This window comes from Paramisgurnus dabryanus, chromosome 7, assembly GCF_030506205.2.
Source record: "Paramisgurnus dabryanus chromosome 7, PD_genome_1.1, whole genome shotgun sequence".
NCBI classification, from domain to species: domain Eukaryota; kingdom Metazoa; phylum Chordata; class Actinopteri; order Cypriniformes; family Cobitidae; genus Paramisgurnus; species Paramisgurnus dabryanus.
Genome location: NC_133343.1, coordinates 34,087,965 through 34,114,141, shown reverse-complemented (window position 1 = coordinate 34,114,141; position 26,177 = coordinate 34,087,965). Strand labels below are relative to the sequence as shown.

Sequence of the window (26,177 nt, the reverse complement as noted above, 5' to 3'; positions counted from 1 at the left end):
CATTGGCCGATACGTGGTTGCTGTGTTCGCCGATTTTTCTCAGCATTATTTACAGACAGAGTGCTGGAAGCCGCAAGCGATTGCATGTCATGTGACTAAAAACAACCAGCCTTTCCATGACAACATCGAACATCGCTCGGCCTAACAGCTGATCATAGCTGAACAAAGCGGGTTTTTATTTCTCATCTCGATGGGGCGGTCTTCTGGACAGGGATTAGACTACTCCTAGACTAAAATAAATGTAAGAACTGTCCAAACTAATAACATCTCTTTTTAACAACATGGCATTTTTTTACATTATTTTTATGATGTAAATTGAGTGAGCAAAAGCAGTATCGGCTCCAAATATCGGCTCAAGAAAATCGGCAGCCTGTATCGGTCATCGGCTAAGGCTGATGAAACAAAAATCGGTATTGGCATCGGCACTGAAAAATCCATATCGGTCGATCCCTACTTTTTACTGTACCGGATGTCTCTCACACTTGCCCGGGGCCACCGGGCAGTCCTTTATGTTGACCCTGACCCCTGTATCGTTTTACAGACTGCCAAGAAACATTGAATGGAGAAATAAATGGATCGTCCATGTCAATGTCCACTGACCACAAGTGGGTTGACAAGTTGCTAGGGTCACTATCAAGTGCAACTAAATTTAATTTTTGCTCATAATTGTCAGTTATACTACTCAATGCATACCCTCTATAGAAGAAGTCATCACACAAAGTGGCTATATCATGATTTTTGAGAAAGATCCTCTAGTCTTGGAGTTATGAACAGTGTGACAACTTACCCATGTGACAACTTACCCCGCTCTCCCCTACTTTAAAGGTCCATATGTATACGTATCTGTACCTAATTGTACATAGGACCTTTGTAAAGGGTAGCTACTGCTCTAGTGACAGCTTGGGATCATTTTTTCAGTGTTTTAAAAAAGGTGAAACCTCAAGAAGCTGCTTGATAAAAAATTACAAAGTGACTGATCAAGATGCTAAAATATTTAGCCGCATCCAAACTCCCTTTTGCGTTGCATTACGTTTTTTTTATGATTCTGTGTAAAGAAACGTAAAAGGGATAGTTCATCCCAAAATAAAAGAAATTGGCATAATTTACTCACTCTCATGTTGTTACAAACCTGTATTAGTGTGATGACTACGAAGTGAGATATTTTAAGAAATGTTTGTAACCAAACCGTTCCTGACCCCTATTTACTTCCATACTATTCTTTTATTCTATGCAAGGAATAGGGTTCATGATCAATTTCCTTAAATATCCTTCTTCGTGTCGACATTTATACAGGTTACAAGTAAATGATGACAATTTTTATTTTGGGTGAACTATCCCTTTAATAGGAAATAAGTGACCCTAAACATCCATCAGCTTGTGACAAGCGGAAGAAAGCTGTCGCAGTTTGAAACACCCACCTAATAAAAGCAGCCTGTGGGTTTGTTTATATTCCCTCTTCTCTGCTTTCAGGTTCTTGTCAATGTTACGACTTCGTTTGTTTTCGGCTTTAATCCGCGCCCTCTCCTCCACCCGCCGCTGCTCCCTCAGCTGCAGGTCCGAAATGTCCAAATGTCCGGACTCGACGTCGATCCCGGGGCTGGCACCGGTCCGCCCGCCGGTGTACGTGATCGCGGACTGTGATAACCTCAGTCTAAAGCTCTGACACATCCCCATGTCCAATGGTGAGATACAGGAAACCTCCAGTAATTTAAAATCCGTATGGAAAAGTCTTACAGGAGGACAACTCCATCATGATGAGGATATCCAGGTCAGGTGGAGAAAGAAACACTCGCTATCTCTTACCGTCTTATCGCTCGGGCTTTCCAAAGGTATCGGTTTGCCTCATCGGATTTTCCCTCAGGCTTCGCTAGAATACACGACACGAGCGGACGAGAGTGATCTTTGACCTGACTTTGTTCAGTGTTTATTCTTGCTCTCTTTCTGCGCGACCCGGTTGAGTCTCTCATTGTCCGACGGGGCGCTGCTGCTCGGTTCGCTTCGAGTGCTGATCTGAGACCAGTTCTCCGTCTTAACTTTAACACAACGCGTTAAATTTTCACGAGCAACAGGGGGAGGTCATCCAGTGACGTCACGTGGAAACTGCAAGCACAGTTTACAGTTTGTGAAGTATTTATGTCTCTTGTGTAAGTAATGACATTTTAGTTTAAATCCATTGTTTCTGATTAAAGTGTACTTTATTGTATATTGTTAAATATTATTATTATTGAATTTATTACAATATTATTATTAATATTATAATTATAAATAGGGGATGGTTGTAACACGGGTTCGATCTCTCCAATCAGGAGCAAGTTACAAATCACCTCGTGCACTCCAAATATGTTCGGTTTATTTCATATTCATTATTGCCATTTTTGCGATACCAATGCTTTGTAGTTAAACTCAAAAAAGCTAAATAATTTTTATTGTGTGTCTGTGTAGACATTTTTTAAGCTGTTGGTGTTAATGTTTCGTCTGTTAGCTGTTAGGTGAGTTTGTTTATGGATAGGGTAAGTTGTAACATCAGTGAAACATGTTATAACTAGGGCTGTCAAGCGATATATCACGAATAATCGCATACAAAATAAAAGTTTTGGTTTGCGTAATACATATGTGTGTGTACTGTGTGTCATATATATAAAAAATATATATATATATATATATATATATATATATATATATATATATATATATATATATATATATATATATGTATATATATATGTATATATATATATATATGTATATATATATATGTATGTATATATATATATATATATATATATATATATATGTATATATATATATATATATATATGTATATATGTATATATATATATATATGTATATATGTATATATATATATATATGTATATATGTATATATATATATATATATATATATATATATATATGTATATGTATATATATGTATATATATGTATATATATATAAATATTTACATACATACATACATACATACATACATACATACACACACACACACACACACATAGTAATTACACACAGGATACACACATATATTATGCAATACAAACATTTATTCATTCAATTTTTTAAGGTAAGTGGTTGCAATCAATTATTAAAGCTACATTTAAACAAAAGTTTTTTATTTCATTTTACTTTACTAATCTTTTTTGTTTAAATGTAGCTTAAATAAATTGATTGCAACCACTTACTTTAAAAAAAAGGAGTAAATTGAAAGAATAATTTTTTTCAGTGTATGTAAGCAGCATTTGTTTCGTTTTGCCTTTTTTTCCAGATAAAATGACTAGTGACACAAGTTTTGTTTGTCTTTTATTATGAATAGTGCTTTTTGTTAATGTACAAAAATAAAATGGCAAATTTAAGATTTAATTTATGCCTTGAAGTAATAAAGCATAATACAAATAAATGTTCTAAGCAATGGAAAAATGTAATGTCTTGTTCATTCAGCAAAATAAAATTTTACTGAATCAAGTCTTGTTTGGTTATCATACAGTTTGTTCATGTAGTGATTAGAAAACTAAAATGGAAAAATGGGGGGGCCCCATCAGGACTGCCTATGCATAGGGCCCGGGACCTTGTGCTACGCCCCTGTAAAGAGCAAAATAAATAATTTAGTTCAAATGCTTAACCACATCAAAAAAATTCACTGAGCTACGTTACTGCGTAAAATGAATGTATACAATGTTAACTACACATCGGCTGTCAAACCTCCCTTCACATCTTTGATCACTGTCCCCCTCTTCTTTAGGAAACCAAAACATTTGTTATTTATGAAAAGTTCAGTTTAGCAACTAGCCAGACCATTCAACAAACAGAGACCGTATCAGACGCGTAACAGCACGTTATGGTACATTCACATTATAAGCGACTTTGTAGCTGTTTGTCGCTTGTCTCTTTCAAAAGAGGCGTTTCTAAATCTGGTTGTCATAAACAAATGAGTACCGTCCCCTCCAGTAACTGAAGGAAATGGATGACGTGAACTCCACCGCTTCGTTCTCATTGGTAGTCGCTCCTGAAAGTTGCTCATAATTTGCATATACGTAAACATTTATCAACTTTGTCGCGCGACTAGACATGCCCCATCCAGTCTAGAGGTCTTCACGGGTCCACTTAGATCCGAAAACCCGAGGTCCGACCCGAGACCCGATCGGGTTCGGTTCTAAAAGTTTCACATGTGCCTCGGACACGGGTCGGGTACAATAATAGCGGCATCGGGTCTCGGGTAATTTAAAAATGAATGTATTTTTTCTTAACGGACCCGAGAAGACCCGAACTCTCTCGCCTGTGTGCAACAATGTCCTTTTCAAACCTCTCATCTGTTTGCCATGAGCGCTTGCGACATTGTGTGGTTGTCGGAAGGTTCATTTTGGTTGAGACATACATGTCAGTCAATTATAAATGTACATTTTAGCGGTTACGTTGGTGTCGTCGTCAGATAACAAAGTAAAACGAATGGAGCAGCTCGCCAAATTGGTTGCAAGGCCACCGGAGTTTCTTTCTGTCTGACTGCTGCGTGTGGGTCTGCAGAATACACACACGTCAGTGCTGTTTACATTCGGTTCCAGTCGGGTTAAAAAAAAAATTTCACTAGTTCGGGACGGACTCGGGTCTAATTTTCTCGGGTTTGTCTCGGGTCGGGTCTTTCTTTAAAAAATTTTTATTTATGCACGTCGGGTTCGGGTATGAAGTGATTCGGGTCATTTCGGGTCGGGTACATTTCTTTGGACCCGAGAAGACCTCTAATCCAGTCACCGACGTCACTGTCGCTCGTGTTGCCGGAAGTCGCCAATCTTTCTTTGAAAGCAATGAGATTGCTTCGCTGTGCTACTGCTAGTCACTGCTAGCCTGATTGCAGCCTCACGCCCCATTCAGACCAACCAATCGACTGGTCTCATTAACTTCAATGGAAGCTTGGTAAGTTTCGGCGACACGAGCGAAAGTGACTGTTGGCGACCGGATGGGCGTGTCCAGTGAAGAAAAGTTTAAATGATGAGCGGTTTTCGAGAGCGACAACCTTCTTAGGTCTAGTAAACCTTCTTTACTAGAGTGGACGATACTCATTTGTTTATGATGACCAGATTTAGAAACACCTCATTGAAAGAGACGGGCGACACACAGCGAGAAAGTCGCTGGTGGTTGCTTTAACCACGACAACGTGCATGCGTCCGATGAAATCGTCTATAGTTGCTTTTCCCAATCAAAACAGACACGCTAATAACATTTTTAAAATTGAAATGTATGATGTTTTATTTTTTAATATTATTATTGACGTTTTGAGATTAAAGGCAGGGTACATGATCTCTGAAAGCCAATTTTGACATTGAAAATCACCTAAACAAACACGGCCCTATCCCAACAGAATCTTGACCTTCTTTTGATAGACCCACCCCACACATACCCAACACAGGCAACGATGTCGGTTAGTAGACACGCCCCTTAATGCTGATTGGCTACTCGCTTTTCCAAAAGTGTTTTTCAAAAATCACACACCCCGCCTTTAAAGGCACTGTGTAAAATACATGGAGCTATGAAATATCTTGGAAAATGATAAAAAAACTGTTAAAGTCATCCCTCTAGATTATAAAAACATATAAAAAGGTATAAAAAGAAATGGTTTAACTAAACGGTTCTTTGACAAACCAAAAATGGCTCTTCTGTGGCACCACATTGAAGGACCTTTCAAGCACCTTTATTTTTTTTGAGTGTACCATATTAAATGCATGGATGAATGGTGCAAATATAAAGGTTATAATAATAGTATCCTGTAGGTGGCGTTATTGTATTTCAACATGCTATTCCAGTGCAAACCTAAGAGCTCCATTAGTTTTGATCTATATTTAAATTCTTAAATGTGCATGATGCTAAACAAATGAGAAGTTGGCTAATGTACAGTTTCTTGCTACACAGAAACCATTTATTTATCAATGCTGTCTCTCTATCCTTTCTTCTTGCTCTCTCTCCCTCTTGATTCTTCTTAATAAAATGACCTGGAAATATGAAAGAGCTCATTGTGACTATATCTGACACAGATAGTTCAAACATCACAACACTTTGCCAGATATAGCCTATTACCGTTCTCCCATTTCTTGGAAGGCGGAATAACGCGCACAATAGCTCTCCTTCTGTTCTCAATCTGTTTAATAACACGCATCATGCATTTACATAATCTATAATGGTCGCACCCCTGTGCAATCTCTACTAACTTTGGGTCATTTCAACACTTACATAACATATAATATAAATGCATGTTGAAAAATTAATAAATAGCAAAAATATTGTCTCATATTTGGGCAAAACAGTGGCATCTGTTGGTAAAATATGGATAAGCATCTAAGCTGGCCTACAAATTGAATCTCCAAATAATTTCATTATTATTACTAACTAACTTTCTTAGATTGTTTTTCCTGTGTATTTATTATGTTGCTGGAAAAACACACAAACAATGAATGCGTGTCTATCTGTCTGTCTGACAGTCTGTGTCACTGCACTATGGCAGATACGGCTCTCTAGAGTCTTATCATAGACTCACCAGAGAGACAGGGATGACTGTAGCTCAAAATGACCGAAATGTACATCCTGCAATGCAAAAAATGCATAAGATACATAAACCCATCATAAACTAATTAATTAAAAAATATCATAAGGACAAACATTTTGAACTTTAAGACACAGTTGGACTACATAATGTAATACTCAAAACTACACTTTTTAATCCAGGGCATTTGAGCTACTTTATGGGACAAATGGGTAACTCCCTCTTGATGATGTCATCACGGGATTAACACCCACAGAAGCTTTTCAGAGTTACGGTCGAATTTATACCTTCATTCTCCGTGCCAACTTTGCCATCATGCGTGAGATTGTTCATCTGCAGATCGGACAGTGTGGGAATCAGATCGGCTCAAAGGTGTGATGCTATTATATATCTATTATTTTAGAATTAGTTATAGGATAACCATCTTCAACTGAAGTGTATACTGAATTTAAGAAATGCCTTTAACAAATGATCAGCCTGATGAGCATTTATTATCATTTTATTGTAGGGTTGTTTTAATTTTAACTTTGCAATAATGTCATTTTTTTCCACAGTAAAGGTATCAAGTTAAATAGTTTACCGTTATTTGACAGCATTCAGAAAGATGGATAAAGTTTGTTAATAGAATATATGTATATATACGCTGTAAAAAGTGAAAAGTTGGATCAACTTTAATTGGTAACACAAATTTATATCAACTTTTCTGAATTTTTAATCTAAAGTGTTTTTCACTTAAACATGCAAGTAAAACAGTGTAACCAATTGACGTAATTTTTATTTTTACAGTTGTTACAGCTAAAACAAAATTAGTTTTACTATGCATATTAAACCTAATTTATAATGAATAGACATTTGAAATTGAAACGTGTGTTAGGGTGTTCCCCTCGCTGTGGTCTACTGTTAGATAAGAGGCACAGAGGAGGGTGGGCCTTTTTTATCATGGAAATGAGCTCAGCGGTCTGTATATGTGACAGATGCAGTAAAATTGTGGTTAAAATAAAACACTGTCCAGAGGAACAAACAAACACAAGTCAGCTTGGGTTTATGAATTTATAAAGTAAATTTATATAGAGGTTGTCCAGGTGAAAAAGTAGTACACTTCCATAGTGTACTTAAAGTGCCTGTTTTTGTACACTATTTTTGTACTTAATATACTAAAAATTAATCTCTAGTACTCATCTAAGTGTACTTCACTTGACTATTTTGACACACCATAAATATGAACTAAAATGTGCTAAAAATTTAATTTAAAAATGTATTTAGGTAGCCTACCACTTGTAGTAAACTTGAACCCATCTTTGTATGAAAGTTGGGAATACACGCGTTAACTAAATACATTTTCTAAGACAAAAATATTCATTGGATTAACTCAATAAAATTGTGGGCAGGATTTCCATCCAATATGAATGAGTACCCCTAACTCATTTTTATCTGCTTTTCACAATAAAAATATATTGAGTTGATCCAACTCAATTTAAAGTAAATGGTAATACTCAATTAGTTGCCTCAACTCAATTTAGTGTAGTCTGAATAACTCAATTTAGTGTAATCTGAATAACTCAATTTAGTGTAATCTGAATAACTCAATTTGGTCTATTCTGAAGAACTCAATTCTGTTATTTTATATATAACATTTTAATATCATACTAATTAGCATAAGCACATGTTAGCATGCTAATAATAATAACATGTGATACTTTGGATGAGCATGTGAGATGAGACTGATCTCCAAACAGGCATAAACACTGTTAAAGCTCATTGAGAGAAATATGTCACATCCACAACCTAACCACAAGTGCCACTCTTCTGCACGATGGTAACCAAACATTTTGAAAAAATATAACACAAACGCTTCTAAATCAATAAGATAAACGGACATTTAACACTATTAAGTCTTTCTCTTTACCTAAAAATGCATAAAATAACACTTAATTAAAAAATTTACTCTCCAAAAGCAGTTTCATGCAAAGCATGCTGGGAAATTCTTTTTCCAGAACCCAAACTCAAACTAATTGTGTTAACGCAATTAAAAAGAAATCAATAAATTATTGTACATATTTATTTTGTGTTATACTAATTAAATATATATACTTATTGCTCTTAATGAGGTATTTTACATTTATTGAACACAATTTTAATGTGTCATTTCTAAGAAGGGCTTGAATCATTTTTTTGAGTGAGTTAAAAAGATGCATTTTAGTTCATATTCATGGTGTCTCAAAATAGCACAGTGAAGTGCACTTAGATAATCTTAAGAACATCTTAAGAAGTACTAAAGATGAATTTTCTTTGTATATTAAAGGAACAGTATGTAAGAAATGTATATAAATTAATCAGAAAATGGCCCTGATATGTCACTAGACATTAAGAAATCATTTTCATTTCAAATACTTATATCACTGACAACAGTGGTCTGGCCAGGATATTGTCATTTAAAAAGTGGAGTTGCAGCCCTCAACTGATGTTCATGTTGACATTTTGTGTACTGGCCACCAGTTGTGTGATTGCAGTACCAGTTTTAGCCACAAGTTTTGTGATTGCAATACCAGAAACAATCCTACATACTGTTCCTTTAAGTACAAAATTAGTGTGCGTAAATAAAGCACTTTAAGTACACTGAAGTGTACTACTTTTCACCTGGGTGCATATCTGTTTTTGAAAAGTTGTGTTTGATTTAAGGTCAAAATGCAAAATATATGATGAATTTTGTTCTAACAGAGGATTATTTTCAATGTATTGTAGTTCTGGGAGGTGATCAGTGATGAACATGGTATTAACCGAGTGGGAGGATATGAAGGTGACATGGACCTTCAGCTGGAGAGGGTCAATGTTTACTTCAATGAAGCCCATGGTATGTAAATGCAACGTATAACTCATTCACATTCAAGTCTTCTTAATTGCTATACGAAACAGTGTAAGTGTTCGAGATCTATTTAGCAAACCTTTATTTCAGCAATCAAACATGATTAACAAATTTATTGGACCACCATCTAATGGAATGTTTGTGCCACACAGATACAGTATAAATGATTACCAAAATGATGTTTAATGTTTCCGTAATGCAATGTTTATTTACTGAGTGTGTGTGCACAATAACAAATGTATTTTTAAACCTGAATTGTTTTAGGTGGAAAATACGTTCCAAGAGCTTTGCTAGTGGACCTGGAGCCGGGCACTATGGACAGCGTGAGAAGCAGTCACATAGGACAGCTCTTCAGACCAGACAATTTTATTCACGGTGAGATAACGCTGATCGTATTTTGTTACCATAAAGTATTCATATGGGATGGAAACTGCGCAATATAATCTTAGCTAATATAACATTTAATAAAGATGTTAAACACAACATCAAAGACACATCAACACTAATAAAGCCAAAGTCTAACCATTAACCAGCATAATAAAGGACGATGCTAGCTTAATGGGTAGTACCTTGCATTAGCAGTGCAAAGGTCATGGGTTGAATCTCAGGAAATGGTCAAAATATATACTGTAGGCCTAACTCAGCTGTCTCTGACGCTGTATCCTTTTAACAAGTTCAGCTTTGCACCTAAAGACTTCATATTGGAACCTGAGATGTTGGTACCAAAGAGATCATATGTGACCTTGAACCACAAAACCAGTCATAAATGGTTTTAAATTTGAGATTTATACTTTATACTTTTTTATTATATTTTTCCTATTTAAAACTTGACTCTTCTGTAGTTACATCGTGTACTAAGACCGACAGAAAATTAAAAGTTGTGATTTTCTATGCAGATATGGTTAGGAACTATACTCCCATTCTTGCGTAATAATCAAGGACATTGCTGCTGTAACATGGCTGCAGCAGGCGTAGTGATATTATGCACTGCCCGAAAATAGTCCCCTTGGTTACTTACAATAGCAGGGGTAGAGCTGAAGATCTTTGCCCGAACCCAACGGGACCCGTCGGGACCCGACGGGCTCGGGCGGGTTCGGGCTTCCTTTCTAACATTTTACACGGGCTCGGGGCGGGCTCGGGCTTGCGCTCCGGCTTTGTGAGGTAAATGAGCGGTCAAGTTCAATCAGTAGCGCAGGATCGCGCTGAATTAATTTACAGTGGATAGGATTTAATGATTTTCCTCATCAAAAACATGTAGCCTAATCTTGGTGAGTAGGTTTTTCAATGTATAACTAAATATGAATCGAGTCTTAAATACATAATTTAGACAGAGGATATAGACTAATGTTGGCAGTAATGGAGAGAAGTGCCGACGCAAATCCCGCGGAGCCTTTCTCTTAATTTCGTTATTGCCAAATACCCATCTTAATTCAGAATGTATTATCTTAATTTAATTCGTTAAGAAATAATAATTTTATTGGCATATTTATACTGTAGTGTATTGCATAAGCCTATTTAGAATGAGATGTTACAGATGACTTATTTTATTTCTTTGTTTCAACTTCCAAGTGGCGTGTAGATTATTAGTCATGAATAAATAATGTTAAAACCTGTGTAAATTTCTCATTCTTGACAAAAGCTGTGTGTGTGCGCACATTTAAATAATGTCGGGCTGTAAACGGGTTCGGGCTTTTAAATAGCTGTCAATCTAAATGTACGTTCGGGTTCGGGCTGCATTCTGTCGGGCTCCGGACATTTCGGGCCTAACTTTTATGGCCCGATTACAGCTCTAAGCAGGGGACTATTTTCGGGCAAGTGCATAATATCACTATACTAGTAATATCTGCAACTTTTAATTTCCGTCGCTCTTGGTACACGATGTAACTACAGAAGAGTCAAGTTTTAAATAGGAAAAATATCGAAACTCTTTGGTAATTTTTTAGCGTGATTTAATGGATTATGCTAAGCTATGCTAAAAGTGGTACCGCCAGACCCGGTTATAAGCTGAATGGATTCCAAAACTGTAAAAATCTAATGTTTAACTCTAGGGGAGCTAGAAAAATGAACATATTTTTTTAAAAAAGTGGAATGTCCCTTTAAATACTTTTTAGAGAGAATAATTTGTACCATAATTACATTATTAAAGATGTAACAAATTACTCTTTTTGAGTAATTTACCCAAGACTCTTATTACTACATAATAGTATCTCAAAGTATTGGTAACAAATGTATACACATCAGTACCTAAATGGTACATATTAGGACCTTTTAAAAGGGTACATGACCATTTTTTTTTCTAACTGTGCATACAGATTAATTGTATAACTTGTATGCACTGTATATTGCTTTGGATAAAAGCATCTGCTAAAAGCATAAATTGTTCTGGATTTGGACTAAGGTTGTAAATCTCTGTCCCTATGCAATCATATTCAGCTTGTTAATATGTTAGTCTACGAACAAGTTCTACTATTAAGATCATAAGATCATCTCTGATGCTGTTATCCTCTCTGTAAATGTAAAGGGAATTCTGGAGCTGGCAATAACTGGGCTAAAGGTCACTATACAGAGGGCGCGGAGCTGGTGGAGCAGGTTATCGACCGTGTCCGCCAAGAAGCGGAAAGCTGCGACTGCATGCAGGGTTTTCAGTTCGTCCACTCCCTGGGTGGCGGCACCGGTTCCGGAATGGGTACCCTCATCATCAATAAGATCCGAGAAGAATATCCCGACCGCATCATGAATACTTTCAGTGTAATGCCCTCACCGAAGGTCTCGGATACGGTGGTGGAACCCTACAACGCAACGCTATCAGTTCACCAACTCATCGAGAGTACAGATGAGACGTTTTGCATTGATAATGAAGCGTTGTACGACATCTGCTTCCGTACTCTCAAGCTCACAACACCAACTTATGGAGATCTCAACCACCTTGTATCCCTGACCATGAGCGGGGTCACCACCTCCCTCCGCTTCCCGGGTCAATTGAACGCTGACCTTCGGAAGCTGGCCGTCAACATGGTCCCCTTCCCGCGTCTCCATTTCTTCATGACGGGTTTCGCACCGCTCACGGCACGCAATAGTCAACAATACCGTGCCCTCTCGGTGCCCGAGCTCACCCAGCAGATGTTTGACGCCCGTAACATGATGACCGCCTGCGACCCTCGTCGAGGGCGCTACCTGACCGTGGCGGGCATGTTTCGGGGCCTTATGTCCACCAAAGAGGTCGATGAGCAGATGCTCGCTATTCAACAGAAGAACAGCAACTACTTTGTGGAGTGGATCCCACACAACGTCAAAGTGGCCGTCTGCGACATTCCACCGCGCGGCCTGAAAATGGCCTCGACCTTTATCGGAAACAACACGGCCATCCAGGAGATTTTCAAACGCATAGGGGAGCAGTTTGCTGTGATGTTTCGACGCAAGGCCTTCTTGCACTGGTACACGGGGGAGGGCATGGATGAGATGGAGTTTACAGAGGCGGAGAGCAACATGAATGATCTGGTTTCCGAGTACCAGCAATATCAGGATGCCACAGCCGACCAGGAGTGGGAAGCGGAAGATGAAATTACAGAAGTGGAAGGCCTGTCAGCAGCAGCGCAGAGCACCAGAGTAGAAATACAGACCGAGGAGGTTACTGAAACTTCTGTCAGCGAATAAGAAACGGGCTTTGGCAATGGCTGTTTGAGGAGGGAATTTTATCTAGCAAACTGTGAAATATTTCTTATCTCCAGGAGAACAGATGTTAAAGTATACAATGGTATAGATATACTTTAAGATGTCAGTGCAAACTGCTCAAGCATGCATTTTAGTTTGGGACTAGATGGGAAACCGCCCCAAAGTGTTTAAATATGAAAATATTTTAAAACTTAATTTAGACAATAATTTAAATCACTAGGTAAAATGCTTTTTCAGCACTATTTTTATCTTATGTCTATCAACATTATACTTGAGTTTGTGTAGTGCTGAGAGCTATTTTATTTATGCTTGTTTTTTTAAGTAAATATGTGTAATTGATCTTTTATGAATTTCCTTTCTGTATTAAACTATAATATTGGTTTCAAAGTAAGTACACATGCAATATCAAGTACTGTGTTGGCTATGCTATCTGCTAGCAGTTTTACAAATGTAACATGCGCTTAATTTTTGTTTTCAGACTTTCTTATGGTGTAACAGTGTTTAAGTCAATAAAATACAATTTCAAGAACCACTGAAAACTGTTGTCTAAATGACATTTCCAGTGCAAAACTACACCACTGCCTTATTTTTTGCAACATAAAACTGTCTTACAACTCTCTAAATAGCTGACATATCCCACAGCATATTATGAAAAACAAAGCTATTTCAAAGGATAGTTCACAGAATAATCACATTTTTCATCCTTTTAAACCTGTATAAATTACTTTGTTCCGCTCAACACAAAGATATTTTAAAGAATATTTGAAGCAAAGCAAATCTGAGGCAATGGTAGGAAAAATAATAGTATGGAAGTGAATGGTGCCCCAGATCAATTTAGTTACAAACATTCATCAAAGAATCTACCTGTTCGGCAAAACAAACTCATTTATACAGGTTTGTAATAATTTGAGTGTGAACAAATGACAGAATTTTAGGCAACGTGCACCACGAGATGCATTCTATAGTGTCTTGTTTGGGGCATAAAAAATACTTTTTTTATCAAATACTTATATCACTTATCATTGCTTCATTGGTCTATGTCTTGAGTACGTGGGTCACATGATTTTTTTGATCAATTGGTCAGCCTGACCTAAATCCAACATGGCCATCGCGGTGCAAGACAGTCAGATGTTGTGGCTAACATACTAATCTTACTTTTCTTCTGTTATAAACAATGGATCATTTCTCAGAGTCAGCCAATAAGAATAAAGCATTCAAGAGACCCGTGGTATAGACTTATTTAACATATATTCATTGATTCGTTATTATTTTTATGACACCTAACCTGTCAAATGTCTCAAAAATAGGCACCAGAGCAATGTTTGTGGTATAACCGTGGTATTGTGGTATAAGAGGAATAATTTGAAAATAATTCTGCAAAGGCACGACGCAAATACCACCTTGGGTGTGCATCATTTTCTTATAATTAAACTGCCCGCCACCAATTACTCCTTAAATAACACCTTTGCATAAAATGCTTCGCATAATCTAAACAAAACGCTTTGTGGATCAAGAAAACAAGTGAAGGCTGTTTAGTTTGAGGCTCTTCATAATTTATTATCAAAAGAACATAACTATTATCTTTCAATCAGGTCATCAGAATTGCAGATATTATTGCAAACACAAGTGATGAAATAAAATATTTGTTTGGAGGAATGGGGGTCACGTGCTTCAATTTCAGCTCCTGCAATAAACAACAACAGACAATTAGTAAAATTAACATCATATAAAGTTGCAACTATTAGTGACCAAGCCTACACAATCTCTACATTATCTGAACCCTGTAGCTTAGGCAAACAATATAAGATATTAAAGACGTATGAAACTCACATGTTGCGATCTTTATTTTATTGACCTTGACGCTTGTTTCTGCGCTTTTAAGCGCTTCCACTTTCAACTCCGGCTTCAGAGCTGCACGGACGACCCTGGCGCAGATGGCCGAGTACCTGATGTAACTAAAATGACAAGACAAAAAGTAATTACAGAACAAGATTTAGCATAATATTATTACGTAGGAGCTTCACTATACAGCACGTAAATATATGTACGGAGCCAGGCCAAACCACTTCATGTGTAGAATAAATTACGGAAAATACATCGCGGTAACTGAAATATCAGGGCTTTTACATGGTGTATAAATATTAATAAAAAATGTGATACCTCAGGCCTGCTTGTCTCCAGTATGCCACCATTTTCTTAGCAAATGTGTGAGCCTCCGGTTCGCAACACTGCCGATCAAGGACGAGGAAAAGCCTGTGTGTGACCGGATAACGCGTCATACACCAGATTGCACAGTCTCATTGGTTGGCAGACACGTCAATCAGCGCACTGTCTGTGTTCAGCCAATCCTTGCAAAATGTCAAAGCAGAAAATCCGAATAAACTACACAGTACAATTTTTTATAGATAAAAAATACATTTTGTTATCTAATTATTTTTTATTGGCGCTACGTATAGGCGCAATAATATTAATATATATTTAATGGCAGAAATTGGCAAACCCACGTTGATTAAATGTTAAATAAATATTTTTTTTAAAGTTGCAATGCTTTTATTTTGACAGAGCTGGCTTAATGTAACAAAATATCTACAGAAAACTAAATTGAAAGGTAAAATTAATAAAATAAATCTTACATACAGACAATATTCTAATAAAATATGTCGTTCAAATCTCTTTTTGGTGGTTTTTTAGTTTTTATGAAAGTATTAAAATATAATTTTGATATATAAATACAAAACCTACAAACATCATTACACAATACACGATACACAAACACACGAAGAAGCAGAAAATCCGAATTCACTTAAATGTTTAAATAAATAAAATAAAAAAATTTATCATCTAACTATTTTTGTTGCCGGTTAAGTATACGCAATAATATTAATATATTTATATAAGTATGAATTTATAATAAGTGATGAACCATCACAAATTGGCAAACCCACATTTGATTAAGTTCAATAAATATTTTTAAAACTCTTTCAATGCTTTTATTTTGTTTAATGTAACAAAATATTTACATAAAACAGTAAAATTACTTGAATTAAATTAAAATATGTCTTTCAAATTTTTTTTTGCTTTAAATAAAAGTGCTCAAGTACAGTTATGAATGAAAACAAAACCTAAACATCATTACACATACACAACTGTTTAGAAGAAGCAGAAAATACGAGAACATTTTTATAATTTAACAATTTTTATTGCTGGTTAAGTATACGTGCAAAAATATAACTAGGATTTAATATCACAAATTGGCAAACCCACATTTTATTAACTTTAATGAATATTTTTAAAACTCTTTCAATGCTTTTATTTTGATAGAGCTGGTCTAATTTAACTAAATATTTACAAAAATTGGTGAAATTACTTAAATTTAAAGTCTTAGATAGAGACAGCATGCTCTTGAAATATGTCTTTTAAATTATTAATCTCATTTTTTTTCTTGAAAATTGTCATCATTTACTCATGTTGTTCTAAACCTGTATGAATTTCTTTTTTCTGATGAACACAAAAGAAGATATTTTGATAAATGATAGTAAACACACAGCAGAGAGTGACCATTGACTTCCATAGTAAGAATAAAAAAATATGATGGAATTTATTGGGTACCATCAACGGTGTGCTTACCATCATTTATAAAAAATATTTTCTTCATCATTTATCACAATACTTCCAAAATATTTTTTTCCCTACTATGGAAGTCAATGGTCACTGTCTGCTGTGTGTTTACCATCATTTCTCAAAATATCTTCTTTTGTGTTCATCGGAAAAAATATTCATACAGGTTTAGATAAACTTGAGGATGAGTAACTGATGACAGAATTTTCGGTTTAAAGTGAACTATCCCTTTAAGTATTTTTATGAAAGTAGGTCTACTTAAGTAGAAACAACATATCCTACAAGTGTGACTATTGTACAAACATCATTAAACATACACAGACACACAGGCTGTTCAAAAGAGATTTTATTCAGGATACTTCACAATTCAGTTTAAAGCAAAATATGATTTTTGTTAATAAACTCACACTGTGTAAGATGTTGTCTAATACATCACACCATGCATGCACAGATATATTTAGTAATTTATATCTGTCCTTGTTAGCCGTCGTAAAAGCCAGTGTGCAGGTGTTCTTTTAGTACGAGATTGAGCCTGTGAAAGGTGCTGTAATGTTGAGGGACCTCTCGAGTCAACTGCTGAAGAATTGAGTCGACCTTACTCAGTCGTGTCTCTAGTTTCTCTTTAGTCTGCTCGAGTGCAGCGTCTTCAGACGCCACAGTACGATATCGTCCCACCTTAACATCCTGCAGGTGTTTTGCCTGACTCTGAAGGGCGAGCAGACGAGACAAGTTTCTTTCCTTTGTCTCCTGTAATGCACCGAGGTCCTGAAAAAGAACAGCTCTGGTATTCTGCAGGTCCCCGAGATGCATTTGTTTCCCTCTGAGACTGGAACTCAAAGACTGACGCCTCTCCTCCAGCTGAGCTATAATGCCTCCACTCTCTTCTGATTGCTTTTTGGTTTGTGAAATCTTCTGGCGGAGACGCTGGAAAATGTGGTGGTATTCTGTGTGCGTTGGTTGCATACGTTCAGACTGCACTTGAGCTTCACCTCGGATCATTATGGTTTCGCGCATGGCCACCACCAACTCCATGTCTCTCAACAACCGCTCCTGCTGCTTTATTAACTGAGCATATCGCACCTCCATGCGATGGATATCTCTTCTTAAGGTTTGTATTTCTCCCTGTCCGATGTCCGAGTCTATGGCAGACAAAGTCTCTTGCATCAGCTGAGTTCTTTTCTCCCACAGCATGAGAAGTCGCTCCGCCTCCACTAGTCTGTTCACGACTTCTTCTTTATCTTTATTTAACCGCTCCAGCTTCAGCTGAGTCTCAATCAGCTCCCTCTCGGCCTCCTTGAGTTTCAGCCTGTACTCTTTCTCCATCAGACTGTTACTCTGCTGCAATGCTTGATTCAGATCACTGTTCTTACTCAGCAAAGAACTGATTTTCATCAGGTCTGCCATGCCAGCCTTGATCTGGTTCTCAAGATCTTCCAGCTCACGCTGATCCTGCTCCATCTCGCTCTCTCTTCTCATCTTGGTCTGTTGAAGTATTGTAAGCTGTGTGCGTAGATTATGTAGAGAAGAATTGTGAGCCTGCTTATCCTCTGTGAATCTCACGAGCTCACCCTGCTGCCAGAGCCACAACTGCTGCTGTTCTTTAACCTCGGCACTAATTTCCTCCAGTTCCTTGGAGAGGGAGGCTGCACAGATCTCTAAAGGACCCAGGTCTTCAAGCCCAGTATTTGATACGATCTCCTTGATCTTCTTGTTGAAAAGGGTGATCACGGACTGCTTTCGTTCAATATCTGCCATGTGTCTAGAGATCTCCGTTTCGTGAGAAGAAAGCACCAGGCGTAGTTGGGACATTTCTTGTTCAAGTTCTCCACGTAGCGCGGCCAGAGAATTCAAGCGTGTTACCGCCTCCAGACCTTCCAGCTTTACGGCATTAATGCCATTCTCAAGCTTAATTAACTCGGCCTCCTTCTCTCTACTCTGTGTTGCGGTTTTATCAGTCAGTCGACATGAATACTTTGCCGCGTTTTCATGCGTAAACCGCTCTTGTAGTTTGTTCATAACCTGATCTTGCAGTTCCAACCACACTGCAGACTCTCTCTCGGTCTGCTTCCTAAAAGCCTTAAGCTTGGACTCATACACTGCATGTTCCACACGCAGCATGCTAAGTGTTTTCTCCGTCTCCTGCGTCATTTGTGCGTACGTGCTGTACTGGGCCTGCAAGACCCCCTGATGGTTCTGGGACTGTGTAATGAGTTTGCGTGAGGTGGTGCAGTCATTTTGGGCCCGGTTTTGCTGGAGAGTAAGTCGCTCATTTTGCTCCTCTTCCTGTGTAATGGATGTTTTATAGCCGTTGATCTCAGATTCCAGAAAACGCATTTGATCATTGGCTAACGTCAGTTCTTCCTGCATGGAATTGTAGGCTTCATCCCTCCTTCTCATCATTACCAGGCTGCTGTTCCACTGCTGAAACAACTGCTTACGCTCGAGAAACAGAGAGTCAACTTCTAGCTGTGCCTCGGAAAGCGTTTCCATTGCAGCCTTGGTCTCCTCACTCTGAGCGGTGATTTGGACCTCATAAAGAGCGATCTGCTCGGAGACCTTCTCGACATGCTTGGTCAAGCGCTCCAAATAAAAATCCTGTTCGTGTTTGTGCTCCTCTGCTTGAATTCTTTCTTTCTGGGCTTTGTTTGAAGCATTTATTGTGGCTTGGATGTCCAAGCGCAGGTCACTGTTGGACTTCTGCATGAAAAGCAACACCAGGGCCATGCTGTCCACCTTCGATTGTAATTCAGACACTTGTGTACGCTGTTTGTGTGCTTGACTACCGACGGCTTGGTATTGATCCTTCACTGCATCTAGCTCATCTTGAGCCTGTCTCCGCTGGGAAGCAGCCTGGGCGTTGCTTTCATGATTGGCTTCCAAAGACCCCTGGAGTTTGGCCAACATCTCCTGCACCATGTACACTTCTTCAGCAAGTTCCTGATGCCTCTGAACCTCTGCTTTCTCCACTATCATCTTCTCACGGAGATCAAAGTTCAGTCTCTCCAGTTTATTACTTAGGTTGTTTTTCAACGCGGCCTGAAATCTCTTCATAAGAGGATGCTCAGGATCCATCACCACAAGTTGTTCTTCTTGCTCGTTTTCTTGTTCTCCGACTCTCCATTCTGTCTCTATGTCACTTTGCTGGGGTCGAACAGGCGTGTTCCCGTTGTCTATTTCAGAGTTGGACAGCAGCACGGGTCCACTGGTCTCAAAGTGATCAGTGCCTCCATCATGACTGTCTGACAGCTCCATTAATCCACTTTGTGAGAAAATTATTTCAAAATTATCCCTTTCTTGCTCAGTGGGAATTTCCTGTGCAAGAGTCTCTTCCTGCTCATTCATCTGATACTCCGACCGATCTTCATCACTTCCACCACCCTCCATCTCCTGTTTTTTATGTGGTAGAGAGCTGTAATGAGACTGTTTATTTTCCTCTTTCCCGTCTATTTTCTATTTTCGTTAAATTCTTATTTATTTTGGATAAAACAGTGTTCTCTGTGCAGCTCGTTCAACCCATGCAGTAAAGCGAGACCTGCAGTGTGTACTTAGCGTTGCTAGGACGCACTTTTGGTGGATACCAACGGAAGGCGGACGTTCATACGTCAGGACGTTTATTTATTTATTTATTTTTAAGAGAACATATAAACATAATTATAGGAACACAGACATCAGAGACATCCAAAAATGTGAATAAATAAATACATAAATAAAAATAAAACAGAAGACATTCTTCATACGTCATGACGTGAGTCATGTTCTCATGACGCGATGACATCACGCGGCCTGGTCCAGAGTAGAGGAAGCGGAGAAAACAACAACACAGCTGGGTAAGTGACAGACAGAAACCACGCTGATTTCTCTTTATAACCGACTCAGACGCGTTATCGAAAAAGAGTCACGCCGACCCTTGCTGTCGTCCACGCGGCAAGATGTCTTTGTTTGGGAAGTTGTTCGGGAGCGGTGGAAAAGGAGGTAAATCCGCGAGCCCCCAAGAGGCTATACAGCGACTCCGAGAGACGGAGGAAATGTTGACCAAGAAACAGGAATTTTTGGAGAAAAAGATCGAGCAAGAGCTCCTGACGGCAAAGAAAAACGGCACAAAAAACAAACGAGGTGCGTAGCGAACTGTATTTAACGTTACATGAGAGGAGGAAGGAAGTTACTAGCTTGTTATTAGAGGGTCATCTCTGGTCAGGTTGGTACTGTGAAACGTGCCGTGTATGGTATTAATGTGGTTTAGACTATTTACTATTACTATTGTCTACTAACTTACTTGACAAGAGAACTAGCTGAAGAATATCTGGTTGAGTACGTAATCCCTCATCCATATAAATCATAAACAGAGCCAGATTAATAAACTTAACTTAATTTCTACTTGATTAGTAATCAATGCATATCTGTAGTGTCATGAGAGTTTTAGGTCAGTAGTTTTGCTTGTGATTTGACTGGTTATGATGCTTGAGTCAGATAGCTGTCCTGTTCACCTTTGATCTGGCAGGTATCCATGGTGATGACATCATCGTGTTAGATCCAGTTTATTTCCAGCATATGGAAATATTTAATTAGGTCTGCATAAGCCAGCTGCATAGGGACCTAAGAGGACGTGATGTACATATTATCACATTTTTGTTTAACAACTTTTATTTATCCATACAGAGACAATACAAATTCACTGCCTTGAAGACCTTGGAGACAACAATACAGTGTATTTCCATGCACAGATATAGAAAATCCTAAATGTTATTCTTTGTACAACATACAACACTATATACAACTATATACAAGAATGTAATATTTAGGAAAATTTCAATATAGATAGAATGTGTGATATATGGGTGTCTGTGGATAAACATTAAATAATTACTTTACCATTGTTTTTCGTATAATTTTCTTTATTATAATTTTTACAAAGCACTTATGCTATTACAGTCATACTTTTTTTAAGGACTAAATAAGACCCCCATCAAAAGCCATCTGGTTTGAGGCCTGTAATACAACTCCCTATTTACAGTCCCCAGAATAGAGATGTTCAATAATTGATCTGATTATCCTAAAAGCGCCGGCTTGAACACAACACACAGACCTCGACTGGTAGGATAAAGCGCAGAGTGTGATTGCTATTGTGAGACTATAGCTTCAATGGAAAAACATTTATTGTGACAGCTCATTGTCCAAACACCCTTGTGTCAGGTGACGTGTTTAAAAATCCCCCTTTAAACATGACGTCAGAGACGGTTAAGGGTTTAAGTGTATTCAAACCTAATCTAGCCTCCATTCATTGCATTAACAAAGATACCTTTTACTTTTTATTTAAAACAGTTACTGTCTGCAACTTCACGATCTATTGAACATTTGTGTAAAACATTTTTGTATCTAATACTATTAAATGTGTCATTTAGTTTTGGATTTTGCAATAATATGTGACCCAGACATGTTATTTATAAGGTCATAAGGGTCACCATTGTAGTATTTGCAAGGAAAGCAAGTCTGAACGTATTGCACATGTCATGAATTTCTTAATGTAAAGCAATAGGCTTTTTGTTTTCTTGCAGTTAATTTATCCGATTAAGTTTGGTGAGTTTTTACCTCATTTACCAGCACTTGTGCAGAGAAAAGTGCCTTACATATATGGGTTTATAGTGATATAAGATAAGGAATCTCATAATTGAGGAAAACATTATTTTAATTTAGGATTGGATATAAGACCCTGGACCACAAAACCAGTCACAAGTTGCATGGGTATATTTGTAGCAATACCCAACAATACACTATATGGGTCATACAGTGTAATACCAAAAAATTATGAGAATATTAAGTGCAGATCATGTTCCATTAAGATACTTTTAAATTTTTCCTACCAAAAAAATGTATTTATCATTAGTAATATGTGTTGCTTAGGACATCATTTGGACAACACAGCGATTTTCTCAATATTTTGATTTTTTTGCACCCTCAGATTCCAGATTTTCAAATAGTTTTATCTCGGCCAAATATTGTCCTATCCAAACCACACATCAATGGAAAGCTTATTCATTCAGCTTTCAGATAAGATATAAATTTCAATTTAAAAAATTGACCTTTATGACTGGTTTGTGGTCCAGGGTAACACACATGATGCTTAAGGTCAGTCTTAATTACAAGAAACTCCTAATAAATAATACTTCAATGCATGCTGCCTAATTTTTACAAATATAAAACCACTTTTGGCTGCATGATATTGAAGAAAAATGCAATAACTTACAAACATTTATATATATATATATATATATATTAAATAATAAAATAGGCATGTTTTACATTGTTTCTGGGAAAAATAAGCCATCACTCTCTTTTACAATATATAACTTTTTTTTGCAATAGCCTATTTTAATTTTGTTATTGCAAACCATTGTGATATTTCTTGGGTTTTATTTATCATGCAGCCCTAAACCACATTTGATTATACAGACAACTATTAATTTTGATGCAATATAATTCCATATAATTCTCTTGTTTGCTTTTTAATCTTGTTTTCTCCCCTTTTTGAAACAGCCGCATTACAGGCATTAAAGCGTAAGAAGCGCTACGAGAAGCAGTTAGCTCAGATTGACGGCACCCTCTCTACCATCGAGTTCCAGAGGGAGGCGCTAGAGAATGCCAACACTAATACAGAGGTCATCAAGAATATGGGCTTCGCTGCCAAGGCCATGAAGGCTGCCCATGATAACATGTAAGGAGTTTCTGACGTATTTTTATTGATTTTTCCTCTACTGTTTGACTGCAGAATGACTTATAAATAATAATTTTGTCTCTTGCCTTTATGTCTTCAGGGACATTGACAAAGTAGATGAGCTTATGCAGGACATCACAGAACAGCAGGAGCTGGCCCAAGAAATTTCAGACGCAATCTCGAAACCTGTCCCATTTGGAGAAGAATTTGACGAGGTGAAATGAATCGGCAAGCGTCTATTGCACGTCTATGACCTGATGGTGTGTGTCTGTGCTTATTGGTGTTGTGAATAATTGTCATTTCAGGATGAGCTGCTAGCTGAACTGGAGGAACTGGAGCAAGAAGAGCTGGACAAGAACCTACTGGAGATCGGAGGCACAGAGAATGTACCGCTGCCCAATGTGCCATCCACTTCCTTACCTTCTAGACCAGGTAATAAACTCACGGTTTAAAGACACTAGGGCACAGCATTTATTGAAACTTGAAGTAATGTTAAGCACCTGTATAGCTACCTGGTAAATCATTGCATTGGCAGCGCAAACGTTCATGGGACCACACATAGTGAAGAAAAGTTTGGGTCTGCCAAATGTATAAATTTAATTTACCATAATTTCATAGCTATCTCCCAGCCCTAAGCTCACAGTTATAGCTTTTAGGCTACTGTGTATGTGCTCATAAATGCATTTGTGATTGTAGCAAAGAAGAAAGAAGAGGATGAAGATGACATGAAAGATCTTGAAGCGTGGGCTGCCAATTAATGCCCGTTAAAACCCATACACACTCAAATACTTGTTACTAAAGGACCCGGATGGACTCTACAGTATGTAAAGTATGACGTCTTCGTGTCTAAAATAGGTTAATATATAAATACAGGAGAGGAAAATAAATGCTACCGCTCCAGATCAATACATCTCTGCCAGGCTTACAGTCAACACACTCCTCTGAGCGACATTCATTGCTCGTTTCTTTCTTGACCTCATCTGGACTGTTCCCGCAAGAACAAGTCTCTTTGTAAAGTGTTTTTGTGTGGCCCTCCATCACTTGTGAAAGTTATATATTTTTTTACATTTTCATCTTAAAGAGCCCTCAGCTTGCCTCTTGGTCCAAGAAAAAACAATACGTATGGGAACCCTTTGCACGCAGGGGATGTACAATATCTGTAACAAATCTCAGCAAACATGTGGTTTTGTTCATTTGTTTTTGAGCATCAACCTGTGTTTGTGTGCACTTATTTCTATGTTTTGTTAAAACATCTTGTTTGATTCGGTGCGTATGAAGCATTTCAGAATATTGATGGTGGTTGGAGTTCAGGAGCTTTATGACTACAAGGCTTGTAATGGGAATAAATGTGTTTATTGTAATTGTAAAACATCACTGTACATAGACTCTCTCTTTAATGGCATAATGGTTTACAGGAAGAATGGGATGCCTACTACACATAGGTTCCTTTACTCAAGAAATGTGTACTGTATTTGAGATATTTTAGAAATACTGGTTTGTGACTACAAGAAGCATTTGTATCTAAGAAGTCTTTACACTAGAAACGGGGTTTGTATTAGGGAAAAACTACGACATGGTTGTAGATTTAAAGATGTTTGTCTTGTTTGTGTGTGAATGCATTCAATCGGATTTGTGAAAGGATGAGGAACAAATGTAATGCTTTAGTAACACTTTACAATAAGGTTCGATTAGTTAATTACATTAGTTAACATGAATTTATAACAAATAATACACAGTGAACCAACATGAGCGACTTATAAACATTGTTTTTGTAATAACTAACTTTATCAAAGTTACAGAATAAAAGCTGTAAAAAGATGTTGCTCATTGTTAGTTTGTGTTATATGTTGATGAATGAGACCTTATTGTAAAGTGTTACCCATGCTTTATATTACAGAGAGCACTATTATAATGTTCTGGTACAACGGTTTTATTCATTTTTCTCTTTGGTTTATCAAAGCATTTTAAATGTTGAATATTCGGAGGGTAAAAAACGATTAATATCTAACCCCTTATTTATTAGGCTCAAAAAATCTTATTTGCATTGTTTGTTGTTTGTTTGTTAAAAGGGCTGTCTCCTTTTTGGCACTGTCCTTTATGTTGTTCTTCTCTGCCTTTCAACATACCCCTTCTTCAACCTTCCAGCTACATTAAAATTTTGCAAAATAAACCAGTTTATGGATTTTCTTCTGCATGTCATTTGGTTTTTATATTATGTGCCTATTTTTTTATTTACACTTACATCAGATTAGTGCTGCCTCACGATTAGTCGCGACTAATCGTTTGCAGAATAAAAGTTTTTGTTTACATAATATATGTGTGTGTACTGTGTATAATTATTATATATAAATATACATATTTATTATATAAATATAGTTTTTTCTTAAAATTCTACATGTATGTGTGTCTATTTATATAAACATAATTATACACAGTACACACAGATTTATTATGTAAACAAAAACTTTTATTGTGCAAATGATTAGTCGCGACTTCATCATCTATGTTGTCTTAGATGACATTTTTTCCTGTGGCGGCTACGGTAGCTTCTTTATAGGTGTTTCTCAAACGCGGGCTGCGCCCTAGGCTGTTTTCTTCCTAGTACAGTACTTCTGGCAGTTCAAGGTTGGAGTCCTCCACATTTTTAAACGCTAAATGAGACGGTCTAATAAGTGTCCATGGCAATATCATAACGGTTCCCACCCCTGTGGTCTTGTCATGAAAACTTTAAAGTGAGAAGTTGAAGATAATGCAATGTATCACCTAGGGCTG

The 26,177-nt window shown here is 37.3% G+C and overlaps 5 protein-coding genes across 6 annotated transcripts in view; 2 read left to right on the top strand and 3 right to left on the bottom strand.

Annotated features, from left to right (window-relative positions):
• Window positions 1–2,609, bottom strand: part of gnas (GNAS complex locus) — a 45,343-nt gene extending 42,734 nt beyond the window's left edge. The window contains exon 1 of one of the 2 annotated variants that reach the window (XM_065279643.2): window positions 1,419–2,609. In XM_065279643.2, the coding sequence (XP_065135715.1) occupies window positions 1,419–1,674 (256 nt within the window). In that variant the 5' untranslated portion in view covers window positions 1,675–2,609. The remainder of the gene's footprint in view (window positions 1–1,418) is intronic. The other variant, XM_065279642.2, reaches the window with a different exon arrangement.
• A 4,141-nt stretch (window positions 2,610–6,750) lies between these two features.
• On the top strand, window positions 6,751–13,651 carry tubb1 (tubulin, beta 1 class VI). Its single transcript, XM_065279641.2, has 4 exons — window positions 6,751–6,915; window positions 9,286–9,394; window positions 9,671–9,781; window positions 11,928–13,651. The coding sequence occupies exons 1-4, from the start codon at window positions 6,859–6,861 to the stop codon at window positions 13,058–13,060; spliced, it is 1,410 nt and encodes a 469-aa protein (XP_065135713.1). The 5' UTR covers window positions 6,751–6,858; the 3' UTR covers window positions 13,061–13,651.
• A 958-nt stretch (window positions 13,652–14,609) lies between these two features.
• Window positions 14,610–15,392, bottom strand: atp5f1e (ATP synthase F1 subunit epsilon). Its single transcript, XM_065279405.1, has 3 exons — window positions 15,239–15,392; window positions 14,909–15,033; window positions 14,610–14,762 (listed from the first exon to the last, which is right to left on the bottom strand). Coding segments are annotated over exons 1-3 (246 nt in total). The 5' UTR covers window positions 15,358–15,392; the 3' UTR covers window positions 14,610–14,760.
• A 1,509-nt stretch (window positions 15,393–16,901) lies between these two features.
• ccdc40 (coiled-coil domain 40 molecular ruler complex subunit) lies at window positions 16,902–20,320 on the bottom strand. The gene has a single exon (XM_065279639.1). The coding sequence runs from the start codon at window positions 20,078–20,080 to the stop codon at window positions 17,177–17,179; it is 2,904 nt and encodes a 967-aa protein (XP_065135711.1). The 5' UTR covers window positions 20,081–20,320; the 3' UTR covers window positions 16,902–17,176.
• Window positions 20,321–20,477: 157 nt separating this feature from the next.
• Window positions 20,478–25,591, top strand: chmp4ba (charged multivesicular body protein 4Ba). Its single transcript, XM_065279640.1, has 5 exons — window positions 20,478–20,809; window positions 23,228–23,405; window positions 23,506–23,620; window positions 23,711–23,837; window positions 24,102–25,591. The coding sequence occupies exons 1-5, from the start codon at window positions 20,626–20,628 to the stop codon at window positions 24,161–24,163; spliced, it is 666 nt and encodes a 221-aa protein (XP_065135712.1). The 5' UTR covers window positions 20,478–20,625; the 3' UTR covers window positions 24,164–25,591.
• Window positions 25,592–26,177: the final 586 nt, after the last annotated feature.

Coding starts and splice junctions, on each gene's coding strand:
- tubb1 (XM_065279641.2), top strand. CDS start 6,859: ATGCGTGAGATTGTTCATCTGCAGATCGGACAGTGTGGGAATCAGATC. Junction 9,395..9,670: donor TTACTTCAATGAAGCCCATG/GTATGTAAATGC, acceptor GAATTGTTTTAG/GTGGAAAATACGTTCCAAGA. Junction 9,782..11,927: donor ACCAGACAATTTTATTCACG/GTGAGATAACGC, acceptor GTAAATGTAAAG/GGAATTCTGGAGCTGGCAAT.
- atp5f1e (XM_065279405.1), bottom strand. CDS start 15,357: ATGACGCGTTATCCGGTCACACACAGGCTTTTCCTCGTCCTTGATCGG. Junction 15,034..15,238: donor TGGAGACAAGCAGGCCTGAG/GTATCACATTTT, acceptor TTGTCATTTTAG/TTACATCAGGTACTCGGCCA.
- ccdc40 (XM_065279639.1), bottom strand. CDS start 20,080: ATGGAGGGTGGTGGAAGTGATGAAGATCGGTCGGAGTATCAGATGAAT.
- chmp4ba (XM_065279640.1), top strand. CDS start 20,626: ATGTCTTTGTTTGGGAAGTTGTTCGGGAGCGGTGGAAAAGGAGGTAAA. Junction 20,810..23,227: donor CGGCACAAAAAACAAACGAG/GTGCGTAGCGAA, acceptor TTTTTGAAACAG/CCGCATTACAGGCATTAAAG. Junction 23,406..23,505: donor AAGGCTGCCCATGATAACAT/GTAAGGAGTTTC, acceptor TTATGTCTTCAG/GGACATTGACAAAGTAGATG.